General features: G+C 43.7%; 2 protein-coding genes across 2 annotated transcripts in view; one reads left to right on the forward strand and one right to left on the reverse strand.

Annotated features, from left to right (window-relative positions):
* Positions 1-33: 33 nt before the first annotated feature.
* Positions 34-4432, reverse strand: LOC121169356 (cytochrome c oxidase subunit 7B, mitochondrial). The gene is made up of 3 exons (XM_040999936.1): positions 4255-4432; positions 1829-1953; positions 34-230 (listed from the first exon to the last, which is right to left on the reverse strand). The coding sequence occupies exons 1-3, from the start codon at positions 4292-4294 to the stop codon at positions 153-155; spliced, it is 243 nt and encodes an 80-aa protein (XP_040855870.1). The 5' UTR covers positions 4295-4432; the 3' UTR covers positions 34-152.
* Positions 4433-13257: 8825 nt separating this feature from the next.
* MAGT1 (magnesium transporter 1) overlaps positions 13258-15157 on the forward strand; it is a 39127-nt gene continuing 37227 nt past the window's right edge. Inside the window, exon 1 of the mRNA XM_040999488.1 lies at positions 13258-13537. Within this exon, the coding sequence (XP_040855422.1) occupies positions 13436-13537 (102 nt within the window). The 5' untranslated portion in view covers positions 13258-13435. The remainder of the gene's footprint in view (positions 13538-15157) is intronic.

A 15157-nucleotide genomic window follows, 5' to 3' on the forward strand; every position in this document is an offset into this window, starting at 1 on the left:
GTTTCATTTATAAAGGAAACAAAACCCACAATGAAGGTTTCAAATGTATTTTATTTCTTCAATAATACAGTATTTTAACTGTTACAGTGCTTTTTCTTGGCATCGTTTATGAGTTGGTTTGAATCCATTCAGCAGTACACCAGCTGGGATGATTATTGATCTCTCCACTCCTTTGGGGTGACTCTGCCAACAGGGGACAGGTTCCACTCTATTCCAATCTGTGTTGCTGTCTGCAAGAATTGAAATGCTCTCGGTTATACAGATTTAAATCATAGCCCATCCTCCCCGAGAGCCACTTTCTTCAAAGTGACAAATGATGCTGCATAGCTGAAAAGCAAGCAGAAGCTTCCCCGTGATCCAGTGCCTGGCACGTAGGCCTCGCCTAAATGTGGCCTTCGCCCTCCCAAGCAGAGCTTCAATTCCTGAAGTTGAGCACGATGATTCGGATCTGCCCTCTCGGAGACGGCAGTCACCAGACGCGTGCGTCTGCTGAGTATTTGGAATATTGCTTGTACGACTGAGGAAACAAATTTTCAAATTTTTCTCATTCATATGTATACTTCACATATTTATAGTTTTGCCTCAAAATACTGCATCTCTCAAACAAAATACCTAAATCACTACCAAAGATTACTTAGTATTATTCCTTCCTCATTAAGCAGCAATTCACCTCCAAAAGGTAGTCTGATCACACATTTGTTCAACACCAGTGATCCTTTTAATTAAGTACACACGTATTAATGGTAATTACTTGATTTCAGGAAGATCAAAACAAGAAAAATGCCTATATATTAACACAAAACTCCTTTAAGTGTTGACATAATTTTTTAAATGACAAAAAAAAATCAACTTCTTTGAACAAATTTGTTAAAACTTCAGGTCTTCTACTTTTAGCCAGAAATTACAATGACTGGTAGATACTTAAAATAAAAAAAGCCCCTAAAATATGGAAAAGTAAATTATTTTACACCTCCTCTATCAGAAATACAGTGCTCAGTTCTGATTACAGAATGTCCCAAGCAAAACAGAATTGCAGCATCTAGAAGGATGACTTCAGATAGTGAAAATACTGGAAATCATTTAAAAATAAATGACCACACAACTAAAAATGTTTGATCTGAAAGAGAATATTCATGAAACATGATAGCGATTTTCAAATACCTAGTGGCTATCATATGGAAATATGACGGATCACAACTTCTGTGTTGCAATACAATGATAGAAACAAATTTTAACTTAAGAACCTCCTAGGGCCCGGCGCGATAGTGTAGTGGTTAAAGTCCTCGCCTTGCACACGCCAGGATCCCATAATGGGCAGTGGTTCTAATCCCAGCGGCCCCACTTCCCATCCAGCTCCCTGGCTGTGACCTGGGAAAGCAGTCGAGGACGGCCCATGTGGGAGACCTGGAAGAAGCTCCTGGCTCCTGGCTTCGGATTGGCGCAGCTCTGGCCATTGCAGCCGTTTGGGAAGTGAACCATTGGACGGAAGATCTTCCTCTCTGTCTCTCCTCCTCTGTTTATCTGCCTTTCCAAAAAAAAAAAAAAAAAAGAACCTCCTAATAACTACACATTATAGAAAAATCTGCTTTGTCTTCTAAAGAGCAATTTTATTATTGGAAATATAAAAAGTGGAAAACAAAAACAGAAGGATGAATGCAGAACATTGAGGAAGAAATCCCTGCACCTGCACTGGATGAGAACACCAGAAAAATATTTCCAGTCCCTCCTAACTAGATATATATATTACCATGTTAAAGCATTCTCAACACATGGACAAACTGAGAACCAAAACATCTAAAATGGAAATTACCAGTCAAACAGCACTTACATATGTCCATACGGCAATACAGAACGTGGCTCCGCCAGCCAATATAATATTACCATATTTGTCATGAAAATCAGGTGTACGTTTCTGGTGGCTCTGCCTTGCCATTGCTTGCTGAATGCTTCGAACTTACAGGAGAGAAAAAGGGCACAGAAGTATGTCTCTTAGTTATCAGGAAAAAACAGCATGCATGATTGCTACTGCCTGGAAAACCCAGGTTAACATGACAGTATTACACAGTACAGCAAAATGCTAAAACATGTTGTAGCTAAAAGCAATGCAGCACACTTTGAAATGTGTCAGAAATAAGATAGGTTGACAGACAGGTACCTACGTAAGCAAACTAACAAAATGTTAACAATGGTGCAATCTATGCGGTGGATATGTATGTTTTCAAGATATGAGTCTTCCAAGTTATCTGTACGCCTGCCAAGTTTTCATAATAAAATGTTGGAGGGGAAAGAAAAGAGTGGGTGATAACAGTAACATCCATTATTAAGCAGTATTTTTATAATCTCTGGAACTTGGCTCCTATTCATCATTTGAAACTGTATGACTTAAATTTGCACTGAAGTTAATTCATCTTAACACATACAAGGTAAACAAAACGAAGCTTCAAATTACAGCACATTAAAAATACATATAACCTTAAAATTGCTGCAACAAAGGATATCCTGCAAAAACCAGAGTAATCTTGGACTTGTTTTGGTTCCATAAATATGGGAAAAGGGAATCACCAAAAAAAGAAGAAGAAGATAGCCAAGAGCACAGTGTGTCAGAAAACCAATCCAGTTTGTGTGAAGGACAAGGTGTATAGGCAGGTAACAGAAGAAAACGAAAAGAAAAGAAAGGAAAATAAAAAATAATAAATGAAAAGATGGAGAGGCTACATTTTTCTGGGAGGCAGGGGAAGATGGTGAAGAACTGTGAACACAATAAGAACATGAAAACTTTGCTTTTACTCTTATTCTAATAGAAGAGATAGAAAAATTTTCAAGTTGTCCTCGGTGGAATTCAAGGGAAGGCTGCAAGTTTGTTTTGTTTTGCCTCTCCTGCTTTCCAATTTAAGCCGAGGGCTCTTACTGCATTAAAGAGTCCCGAAAGATACTTACATACATGTAATGGAAAGCATGCTAAAGAAGCAGCGATCTTACGTATTCGCTAGCTCTGAAGCAGATAATGGCGCCTATGCTGTGCAATGGGTTATTCCAGGATCATTACTGGTCTTTTTCCCAGCTGCCTTACACAGAAGCTTTTGTTTTTAGCCTTTCTGTAAGCCCACCTGGGATGAGCAAATTAACGAACAATCACAATCTATTCTGCTCCGGGTGAAGGTGAATTCCCTGTTGGAGGTGGGGGTGGGGGTGAGGGAATCGAACATCTTCCTCACTAACACGAAGGCCCTACTCTGTTCGAAGGGCAAAGAAATTACGGTTCCCAAGCAACTTTGCAACAGTTTATGACTTCAAGCCTCGGATTACCCAAGTGATTTTCTTTAAGACTTCTCCCCGGCGAGAAGAAATGGTTTCGCTAGCACACACAGGTAGAATCTCATTTAACATTCAACAAACTGGCACGGTAGCTATTACGTGTTTTACAAAGAAACTGGAGTTCGAAGAATGTTAAATCAGTGGACCAAAGATAAAGACAAATGTGGCTTGTGCTAGTATGGCGTATTGAGCGCACAACCAGTAATATCCCCCCAATATCTCCGTAAAGCAAAACGAAACGGTTCGTTGAAAAAGCTACATGGCGATGGGTTAAGGTCACCTTCGTCTGCGTTACTCAAGGTCACCTTTAGGGAAAAATCAACAATGAACATTAATTTTCTTTTTCTTTAAAGACTAATGCATTTGCGAAATATAATGCTGGTCTCAATATTGCCCTGTACCTACCTAACTTTTATGAATGAGGAGAAGAAAATGACCACAACTATTTTCAGGGCAGGCAATATTCAGTTAACGACGCACAAAGAATTTCTAAGCTGCAGGGCTACTAGTTTATCTTCCTGCAATGAAACCAGGTGAAAAGCTAGAACTACAGCTTCCTTCCCGGATTAGGGAGAAAGTGCTGCTTTGTAGAATTCGAGGGTAAATGCGCTCCCACATCGAAATTTAGGACATCACTTACAGGTCCTTGCCATCCGTCAAGGGCTCCTTCCCTAAAATTATAGGTTACGGAAAAGAAAAAGCAGGGCTACGCTATGACCCCGGTAACAGAGAGGGTTCAAAACGGAAACACAAACACTGCATAAGAAAAACACATCATCCCGACGACTTGGAGCGAAGTGGGGGACAGAACATTTACATTAAGACGGCCAGGATGTTGATTAAGGCAAAGCAAACAAGGATGAGACCACGAGGACAAACAGATATAAACAATTGTAAATGATGCGCTCACAATTGTAAATGATGTAAATTTTTGCTCACCTTGCAGACGACTTAGCGCATTTCTGGCCAAAGGAAACATCGTGAAACAGAAATACAACTGCGACTACCGCAGCTACTGTTTCGTTGCAAGTTCGCTCCCGGTACCCTTGCAGAGAGCCTGAAGAACAAAATGGCTTTCAAACGAAATCCTTAACGAGATTTTATGAAACCTCGCGAGCTCTGTAAAGAGCTATAGCGATCCTAATCTTTTTTTTTTTTACCCGCGAGGGAGTGCTTCTGGGAAATGTAGTTTCCGGGTTTTGTAAATGAACTAGAAGATATTTAAAGAATTTAAAAAAAAAAAAAAACCTTACATCAGGTTTAGGGGTTCTGGCGGAGAGTGGATACGCTGACCTTTAGGCTGAATCTTCTAAATCAACAGCATCGTGATTTTGTTACAGTTTCCGAGGCTTGTTGGTATCTTGCTCCACACTAGCCCTATTTTCTATTCAACCCAAAACTTGCCTTGCTTTCTTTTTTTCATTTTTTTGGTCGCTTAACCGCAAATACTAATTGCTTTCAATTTAATTTTGAAATCATTTCAAAGTTACAGGAATATTGTAATAACGGTAAAAATGATGTGTATAAGATATTTGTAGACATGCAAGAAAGCAAATTTAGTGAGCCATTAATTGTAGAAACTTGGTAGCAGGGGTTCACATTGCAATTCTTTTCACTTTTCTGTATTTTTTCATATTTTCATAATAAATTATTGGAAGGCGCAAAATAAGGGTGGATCATTACCTAGGTACACTAGTTAAAAATATTTTGCCATAGTGGTATCTCTTTCCATACACATCTTTCAGGATTTTTCTTCTTTTGAATCATTTGGAAAAAAAAAACTTCTATGAAACATGCACCTTTGCCCGTTAATATTTCACAGTTCATTTCCTAAGAATACGTTATTGTCCAAATTGATCACAAAATTCAAAAAAATCTAATACTCAGGGCCGACACTGGTGTAGTGAAAAAAGCCACTGGTATTGATTGGATTTGAAAGGCCAAGCTACATAAAGAGGAGACACATCCACTGGTTCACTCCTCAAACGGATGCGATGGCTTGAGCTGAGTCAGGGTGAAGCTGGAAGCCAGCAGCTCTTTCAAGCATCTCTGTGGGTACAGGGACTCAAGGACATGAGCCATCTTCTGCTGCTTTCCCAGGCTCATTAACAGGGAGTTGGATTGCAATTCTAGAATAGCCAGAACTGAAACTGGTGCCCATATGGAGGTTGGCATCACTTACTCACCGATTACACCACAGTACTACCCCCTCAAATAAATCTTAAAAAAAAAAAATTAGGGTCCGGTGCGATAGCATAGCAGTTAAAATCTTCCCTTTCAATACACTGGGATCTTTATATGGGCATTGGTTCCAATCCCCGCAGCCCCGCTTCCCATCCAGCTCCCTGCTTGTGGCTTGGGGAAGCAGTCGAGGATGGCCCAAAGCCTTGGGACCCTGCACCCTTGTGGGATACCCAGAAGAAGCTCCTGGCCCCTGGCTTTGGATTGGCTCAGCTGCAGCCATTGTGCCCACTTGGGGAGTGGATCAGTGGATGGGAGATCTTCCTCTCTGTCTCTCCTCCTCTTTGTATATGTGACTTTCCAATAAAAATATATCTTAAAAAACAAACAAACAAACAAACAAAAAACACCATCAGGCCCAGTGCAATAGCCTAGCAGCTTAAGTCCTTGCCTTGAATGCACCGGGATCCCATATGCGCACCAGTTCTAATCCCGGCAGCCCCACTTCCCATCCAGCTCATTGCTTGTGCTCCAGCAGAGCAACACAGCATGGCCCTAAGCCTTAGCACCCTGCACCTGCATGGGAGACCTCGAAAAGACTCCTGGCTCCTGGCTTCGGATTGGTTCAGCTCCAGCTGTTGCGCTCACTTGGGGAGTGAGTCATCGGAGAGAAGATCTTCCTCTCTGTCCTCCTCTCTGTACATCTGACTTTGCACAAAAAGAAAGAAAGAAAAACCCCTCGAATCATACAATTGTTCAAATTCCCCCTACTGCTCTAAGGTCTGTTTTGAGAATCCAATCCAAATCACTGCAGGAAATAGAGCTGTCACGTGTCTTTGGATTGAAGAGCTCCTCAGCTTTTATTTTCCAGGACAGTAACTTTTTCTTACTCAGGGGGTCAGCTTTATTCTTTCAATTTTACATCTGAAGGGAGTGAGGTACAGAATCTTTAGTGAGTCAGACCAAACTAAGATTAACACCAAGAGTGTTCAGCGGCAGAACTGGAGTGGACCTTCTGCCTTCACGAGTCTGTGTTACATAATGAGATTTATTTGATTTATCGGAAAGGCTTAGGTACAGGGGGAGAGAGAACATTCCATCAGCTGGTTCACTCCCCAAATAGCCACAATGACCAGGGCTGGGCCATGCTGAACCCAGGATTTGGGAGCTTCTTCTGGGTCTAACCACATGAGGCTTGGGCCATCCTTCTCTGCTGTTCAAGGCCTTTAGCAGGGAGCTGGATCACAAGTGGAACACTGGGGAAACAAACCAGCACCTTTATGGGATGTTGTCATCCCCAGCAACAGCTTAATTTTTGATACCACAACACCAGCAACCTGTAATATTATTGAAGAGTACATTGAAATTTTTTTAAAAAACTAATCTTTGGAACTGTCTGCTTGCTGTGTCTTTGTATTTAGATCCACTTTATTCACTTCTTGAAGGAGGACCACAGACATCTTGGAGCACTTTAAGAAAGGAATATGACCGGGTCTGGTGCGGTAGCCTAGTGGCTTAAGTCCTCACCTTGCAACTGCCAGAATCACATATGGGCACCAGTGTGTATCCCCAGTGCTCCACTTCCCATCCAGCTCCCTGTTTCTAGCCTGGGAAAGCAGTCAAAAATGGCCCAAAGCCTTGGGACCCTGCACCCAGACTGCAACACCCTCTGGTAAATGCCAAGGCAAGGTGGACCATGCCAGACTAGGCCACAGCACCCACTGCCACACATGAAACTCCAGGCTGGGAGCTAACCTGGCAGGAGGGTTGTGGGAACTCCCTTGCTGGGTCACTATTCCCATTGAGGAGTGTGAGAGCTGGGACTGGGTACAGACCAGGCTGGGCAGGATTACAACAACCCTTGGCCTGCTTGTGAGCTGGGTTGGGAGCAGGGCGAGGCTAGGCCAGATTATGGCATCTGCTGGCACAAGCAAGGCCCACAATAAGTGCCAACTGGCACAACTAAAATTATCAGTGTGTGCATAGGCTGACATGGGTGATGGATTGAACCAGACCCTGTACTGGCTGGCACATGCAAGAGTCAGATCTCAGGTCACCCTAGGTGAGGTTTCTTGGGGACACTCCACAGCTGGACTGGACTCAAAACTCCAGCCACAAGAGAGATGATAGGATTGATTCATAGTTCAATCTTGAACCACATGCATGTGTCTGGACATGGCCTCCCGGATTACTAATGCCTGTGCAGCAGACAGCATGTCCAGGTGCACATGGGAAATAAGATAGCCAGCTCATCTCCCCTGCAGAAGACACTGAGTGCAATATCAAAAGATGGAGAGCAGAATAGGTTGGACAACTATCCTGGCCAATATTTGGCACATGTGTCTGAGTAAGTGGATGCACCGGGGTAGACTCTGTCAGACAACGCATTTTGGAAGGGTTTTCTCAACCTTGGAGCAACAAAACCAACAGCATTTCCAAAGTGTCAAAACCAGCCAAGTAATATCCTCAGAGCATTTTTCTTCCCATAGGGGTTTATTATTTTTTTTAAGATTTATTTATTTTCATCACAAAGTCAGATATACAGAGAGGAGGAGAGACACAGAGGAAGATCTTCTGTCTGTCAATTCAATCCCCAAGTGACTGCAACGGCCATTACTGCGCCAATCCATATGGGATCCCGGCGTGTTCAAGATGTGGACTTTAGCTGCTAGCAGCGCCAGGCCCCTGCAGGGATTGCTAAGATGACATCAAGTACACGTCCGCCATCCCTGCATACTGATGCAGTTTGACAGGTGGGAGCAGCCCTCATCCCTTTGCTTACATTCCCACTCCCAGATACATGAGAACAGGGAAGAAAAGGAAAATTGCAAGCATCTGTCCCACATACCTTCCTTCATATCTAGACCCTCCCCACTCCAATCAGTTATTCTCATGGCATGCATCCTTGTTAATTATGGAAACATCAAAAATAAAATAAAATGAAATTTAAAAAGCTGGTGTTCCATAAAGGTGCCAGCTTGAGTCCTGGCTGTTCCACTTCCCATTCAGCTCCTTGCTTATGGCCTGAAAATATAGTGGAGGATGGCCCAAAGCCTTGGGACCTTGCACTCACATGGCACACTTGAAGAAACTTCAGATTCCTGGCTTTGCACTGGTCAAGCCCTGATCTTGAGGTAATCTGGGGAGTGAATCAGCAGAAAAAAGATTTCTATCTCTCCTTCATTCTGTAACACTGCCTTTCAAATGTAAATATTTTTTTAAAAAAAGAAATATATCTCTTTAAAAAACAAACAAAATCTTTTATTAAGCACAGTGGCATGGTGACCTAGCAGCTAAAGTCCTCGCCTTGAAAGTGCTAGGATCCAATATGGGCGCCGGTTCTTATCCCAGCAGCCCTGCTTCCCATCCAGCTCCCTGCCTGTGGCCTGGGAAAGCAGTGGAGGACAGCCCAAAGCCTTGGGACCCTGTACCCCTGTGGGAGACCTGGAGGAGCTCCTGGATACTGGCTCTGGATCAGCACAGCTCCACCCGTTGCACTCACTAGGGGAGTGAATCATCAGATGGAAGATCTTTCTCTCTATCTCTCCTCTCTGTATATCTGACTTTTAAATAAAAATAAATAAATCTTAAAAAATAATAATAAAATTTTAAAAATAAGTAAATCTTTTTAAAAAAATCTTTTCTTTTCAGGGGCAGAAGTTTGGATTAGCAGGTAAAATGTCCACATCCCATATATGAGTGTCTGACATCAGTGTTCTTGCTCAGCTCCTAGCTCTAGCATCCCATCAGTGCAGGTAGTAGTTTGAGCAGCTGGCTTTCTGCTGTTCACATGGGAGAGCTATAACTGAGTACCTGATTTTGGGCTTTGCCACTCTCCCTGGCCTTGGCTACTGTGGATATTTGGGAGTGAATCAGGGGATGGAAATTGTATCTATCTGACTCTCAAAAAAAAAAAAAAAAAAGGCATGCATTTGGTGCCTATGCTGTGGCAAAGCATGGAAAGCCACCACCTGTTACAGCAGCACCTAATATGGGTGCCAGTTCAAGTCCTGCTGGCTTCACTTCTGCTCCAGCTGCCTGCTAATGGTTTGGGGAAAGCAATAGAGGATGGGCCAAGTGCTTGAGCCCCTGCAACCATGTGTGATGGTTGGCTCCTGGCTTGACCCAACACTGGCCTTTGCTGCCATCTGGGAACTGAACCAGTGCACCCCCTCTCCAGCTCCCTCTCTGTACCTCTGATGTTGAAAATAAATAAATAAGTTGTTCCCGGTGCGGTGGCCTAGAGGCTAAAGTCTTACCTTGCACATGCTGGGATCCCATATGGGCGCCAGTTCTGATCCTGGCAACTCCACTTCCTGCCCAGCTCCCTGCTTGTGGCCTGGGAAAGCAGTGGAGGACAGCCCAAAGCCTTGGGACCCTGCACCCACGTGGGAGACCTGGAAGAAGTTCCTGGATCCTGGCTTCAGATCAGCTCAACTGCAGCCATTGTGGCCACTTGAGGAATGAATCATCGGATGGAAGATCTTCCTCTCTGTTTCTCCTCCTCTCTGTATATCTGACTTTCCAATAAATAAATAAATCTTTAAATAAGCAAACAAACAAATAAATCTTTAAAAAGTGATTTTTTTCCATTTTTTATTATATATTTTTTACAATCTTTACAGTTAATTAAGGCATAAAGGTTCAAGGGCTACAGGAAAGTAGGTAAGACTATCATCTCCACACATTAAAAAAGTGAATTTTAAAAAAGAGATTTCGATGCTCCCAGTTATATTTTCTTCAGCTAACATTGTATAATCAAAGTCGTGTGTTCTATGGTATTTAGACCTCGTTTCCAATTGGCACGGTCATGATTTTCATTTCAATAATAGTGCATTCTTCTTTCTGTTTCTATTTCATTTTAGTTTTGCCTCTCACTTTCACATATTTGATTTTTACGTCTTTAGTGTTTATTTTTATTTATTCGAAAGACAGGAGCACAAAGAAAGAGAGAAATCTCCAACCACTGGTTCATTCCCCAAAGTTCGCAAAAGCCAAGGTGGGGCAAGCTGAAGTTAGGAGTCCACAACTCCATGCGGGTCTCCTAAGTGGATGGCAGGGACCCAGTACCTAAGCCTTCACCTACTGTCTCCCTGGGGTCATCCTAGGCCAGAAACAGCAGGCTAAGCCAACTGCTAGGGACTTCCACCCTCTGCACTTGACCATGCTGTCCTCATGCATAAAATTAGAAGGCTAAACACGGTGTTGAAATGCTCTGCTTGGATTCCTGAGCGACAGGTAAAGAATATTATTTCCCCCCACTCCCCAAAGATCACACATCACAAGGAGGGATCTCAGTTGTGCTCATTTATGTCTGACACCCGAGTTTTGCTGATCGATTGCTGGAAGCGGCTTAAGAGCTCTCAATCTGCTGAACTGCTTTGAAATCTTTTTTTTTTCTTTTTTTTTTGGACAATGCAATCAACTTGGCATCATTTCACTCTGATCTGAGCCTCACACTCAGGAGCAGAAAGCGCTCGCAGAGTACGCACAGCTCTTACATGGCTGCATTAGCTGACAGCAGACAGACTTTCTCACAGTCCACTAACGCCCCACTGCCAACACCTAGGCGGCCCAAACTCACAGAAGTGTCAGAACTCCTCGCGATAGCCATTCGCAGGCCTGTGGAAGCCAGCCTGGCACCCCACTCCACTCTCAGACTCCGCACTTGCGGGGAACAAGGAGCCACAGTTCCTTGTTCCGCGAACCCAGCAATTCCTCAGAGGGCGCAGCGCGGCGGAACCAAAGCCTCCCAGAGCACAGAAACTGGCGGGATGGAGGGAAGGCAGGAAGGAGCCAGGAGACAGACTGTGTTCAAACTGTGTGACATCTGTGTAATGCAGAAGCCTAACTCCAGCCCAAGCCACTGACCTGTTCCTAGTCCTTATCAGTTTATCTTTTCCAAAATGTTATATGGGTGAAATCACACAGTTCGGCTCAGTATACTTCTGTATTTTGCATTTCTTCTTACTTTGAGTACACATTAATATTTTTTCTTTGCATTTTTTCCCTATGTTTACTTCACATCTTTCGATTAAAAAGCATCTAGTTTTCATTGCATAGATATCTCCTGGTCTCTTCAACATAATTATTTTCCTTTGGATGTTTTCTTTCCAGCAGGACCTAAAACAATAGTTATATGTTCAGTTGTGCATATACACAGATTGATTTTATTTTGCTATTTTTGTTGAATATATTACTGTTTTCTGGTACTGGCACACCAATTTTACAACTCACTAAGGCAAAATACAATTGGGCCAAGTAAAAGGAAACTTCTTCAGCTACCTAGAATCTTCCCTGCTTTTAACTGAGAAAACTGTAAGAAGTTTAATGAAAACAACCATGGCTGTAAAATATCTAAAACCCAAGATCGGGCTTCTTTACAACGTCAATCTTGAACCCTTCTTTAAACAATATAACCAGGGCCCGACGCTGTGGCTTAGCGGCTAAAGTCCTCGCCTTAAACATGCTAGGATCCCATATGGGCGACAGTTCTAATCCTGGCAGCTCCACTTCCCATCCAGCTCCCTGCCTGTGGCCTGGGAAAGCAGTCGAGGACGGCCCAAGGCTTTGGGACTCTGTACCTGCGTGGGAGACCAGGAAGAGGTTCTTGGCTCCTGGCTTAGGCTTGCTCAGCTCCAGTCATTGTGACTGCTTGGGGAGTGAACTAAAATCTTCCTGTCTATCTGCCTTTCCAATAAAAAATAAATAAATAAATATTTAAAACAAGATAACCAGAATGCTTCTGCTGTCTATAATTCAAAATTTAAGTCTTTGTTGGTACTTGAAGTAGCACATAAAAAAGTTTCAGTGGTTTTGTTTTGAGTTTCAGTTTTCAAAATTGCCCTGAATAATAAAAAATTTCCAAAAAAAATTTTTTAAAGTATTTAATTTTTATTCTAAAGTTACATATAAAGAAAGGATGACACACAGAGAGGAAGATCTTCCATCGGATAATTCACTCCCCAAGCAACCATAATGTCCAGAGCTAAGCCGATCTGAAGTCAGGAGCCTGGAGCCTGGAGCCAGGAGCTTCTTCTGGGTCTCCCACATGGGTGCAGGGTCCCAAAGCTTTGGGCCGTCCTCGACTGCTTTCCCAGGTCACAGGCAGGGAGCTGGATAGGAAGTGGAGCTGCCAGGATTAGAACCAGCGCTCCCTTATGGGACCTCAGAACGTGCATGGCCAGGGGTTTAGCTGCTACGCTACTGGGATGGTCCCAAAAATAAACTGGTGATGTCATCTTTTCCCAATGTTCCTAGCCCAGTTCCTGCAACACACAATGTATTCAACAAGCTCTGGCTTCTGTTTTACTTCTCACAGTTGCCTGCAGTAATATTAATAGCTTTGGTTTCCTACTTTCCGTGATTTTCATTTAGATTCAAAATATTTTTGTGGTAGAGTAACGGGCAAAGAGAGCTGCTGTCACGCACATGACTAGGTCCCATTTTTTAGAATAAGGAATGAAAGAAGTGGCTCTCAAGAACTTCTAAAGGCGGTAGGACAAAGATTTGCTTTAGACAACCTCAAAGCTATTTTAGACCGGGGGAGGGGAAGGGAGGGGAGGGGAGGGGAGGGGAGGAAAGGGAAGGGGAGGGGAGGGGACAGGAAACCGCAACGTTTTACAAGTGCGCATGCGATTTGGAAGAACCCAGACAAAACTATTTAACAAAAATCCAAGGGGCGGACCATCCTCTTCAGCGGACCAATGAAAAGCCTCCAGATTGTCCTTTGTCGATTGGCTAACGGGAACCAATGAGAAATGAACTATCTTTTAGCGGGCGGCTAGCAGTAGCGCACTTTGACGTAATGGGAGGGGTCGCCAGGCAGGGTTGAGCTGGAGCAATCAGAAGAGGCGAGGGGCTGGTTTGCTGTTCTCACGCCCCACCCTCAGATCCAGCCGGAGGAAAGTTTTCGCTGGCAGAAGGGACAGCAGCGAACATGGCAGCGCGGCGGTGGTTTTGGTTCGTCTCTGCGACCATGGCGGTGGCGCTGCTGCTCATTTACGAGATTCCTCTGGCCTCTGCTCAAAGAAAGAAGGAGGTGAGGACGCGGTTTCCAGGAGTGCGGGGTTTCCCAGTCACTGGGTTGGAGAGTGTTTCCTCGCTCCTTCCCGCCAGTTTCTGTGCTCTGGGAGGCTTTGGTTCCGCCGCGCTGCGCCCTCTGAGGAATTGCTGGGTTCGCGGAACAAGGAACTGTGGCTCCTTGTTCCCCGCAAGTGCGGAGTCTGAGAGTGGAGTGGGGTGCCAGGCTGGCTTCCACAGGCCTGCGAATGGCTATCGCGAGGAGTTCTGACACTTCTGTGAGTTTGGGCCGCCTAGGTGTTGGCAGTGGGGCGTTAGTGGACTGTGAGAAAGTCTGTCTGCTGTCAGCTAATGCAGCCATGTAAGAGCTGTGCGTACTCTGCGAGCGCTTTCTGCTCCTGAGTGTGAGGCTCAGATCAGAGTGAAATGATGCCAAGTTGATTGCATTTTCCCAAAAAAGAAAAAAAAGATTTCAAAGCAGTTCAGCAGATTGAGAGCTCTTAAGCCGCTTCCAGCAATCGATCAGCAAAACTCGGGTGTCAGACATAAATGAGCACAACTGAGATCCCTCCTTGTGATGTGTGATCTTTGGGGAGTGGGGGGAAATAATATTCTTTACCTGTCGCTCAGGAATCCAAGCAGAGCATTTCAACACCGTGTTTAGCCTTCTAATTTTATGCATGAGGATAACCACGCCCTAGATCAATTCCTCTAACACTATTTACTATACAGCCTGTATTTCTTCCAATACCCAAGGTCTGCACGCAGTTTTAGAATACAGGGCGAACGTTTCAAATGCTTGGCAGCTTCAACTGAATTAAGAAGCACTTTTTCTGTTTCTGAACATTTGAGTGTGTAAGAAGAAAAAAAAAATCAGAAAGCTAAAACAACCGTAAGTCACTAATTAGACTGGCAAAAGTCAAATAAAATCTGCAGCTGTGAAAGCTTTGGTGAGATGAACACATACGTTGGACCTAGACACTGAGGTTCTTTTGTGGGGAGTCTTAAGCCATGCTTTTCTGGAAAACACAGTGCAGAGCAAGACATAATTTTATATGCTGGAATTCTTTTATGTTAAAAAAAAAAAAAGCCACGTGTCTGTAGATGTGTAGGGAACCCTGCCACGGCAGCGCCTTCGCTATAGCTGTCTGTGGGCAGTTAGAACTGTTGGTGACAGCACGGCACTCTCTAGCCTGAATGTGTGTATGTCTTATTTTCTTCAATGAATATTTTATTATATTTTTGACAATCTTTACGTAGTTAATTAGGGTAAAAAGGTTCAAGGGCTACAGGAAAGTGGGTAAGACTATTATTTTTTTCCAGATTGCTTCCTTCATGTTTAAAGAGGGGTATTAAGGGAGAAGGCCCACCCAGTCTCCCACCCACCCCAGGTCCCGGATGTGGGGCATGCTCCGAGGTTCTTAAGTGGTTTTGATAGTTCAACAGTTCTGAATTGTTGCCACTCTCACCACTCCAAGCACGATGAAGTCATTACAGAATCCACTGATTGACATAGTCCATCTTAGAGTCTCTGCCCTGTATTTCACTGCCAACATATAGCTGAGATGGTTGATTGACTTGTTCTGTCCTCTGTCTTTTCTTGGTTAGGGTTCTGAGTCCAGCATTTTGATTGGGGAGA

The sequence above is a fragment of the Ochotona curzoniae genome, unplaced genomic scaffold (genome assembly GCF_017591425.1).
Source record: "Ochotona curzoniae isolate NIBS_2020 unplaced genomic scaffold, NIBS_Ocur_1.0 scaffold_1852, whole genome shotgun sequence".
Taxonomy (NCBI): Eukaryota; Metazoa; Chordata; class Mammalia; order Lagomorpha; family Ochotonidae; genus Ochotona; species Ochotona curzoniae.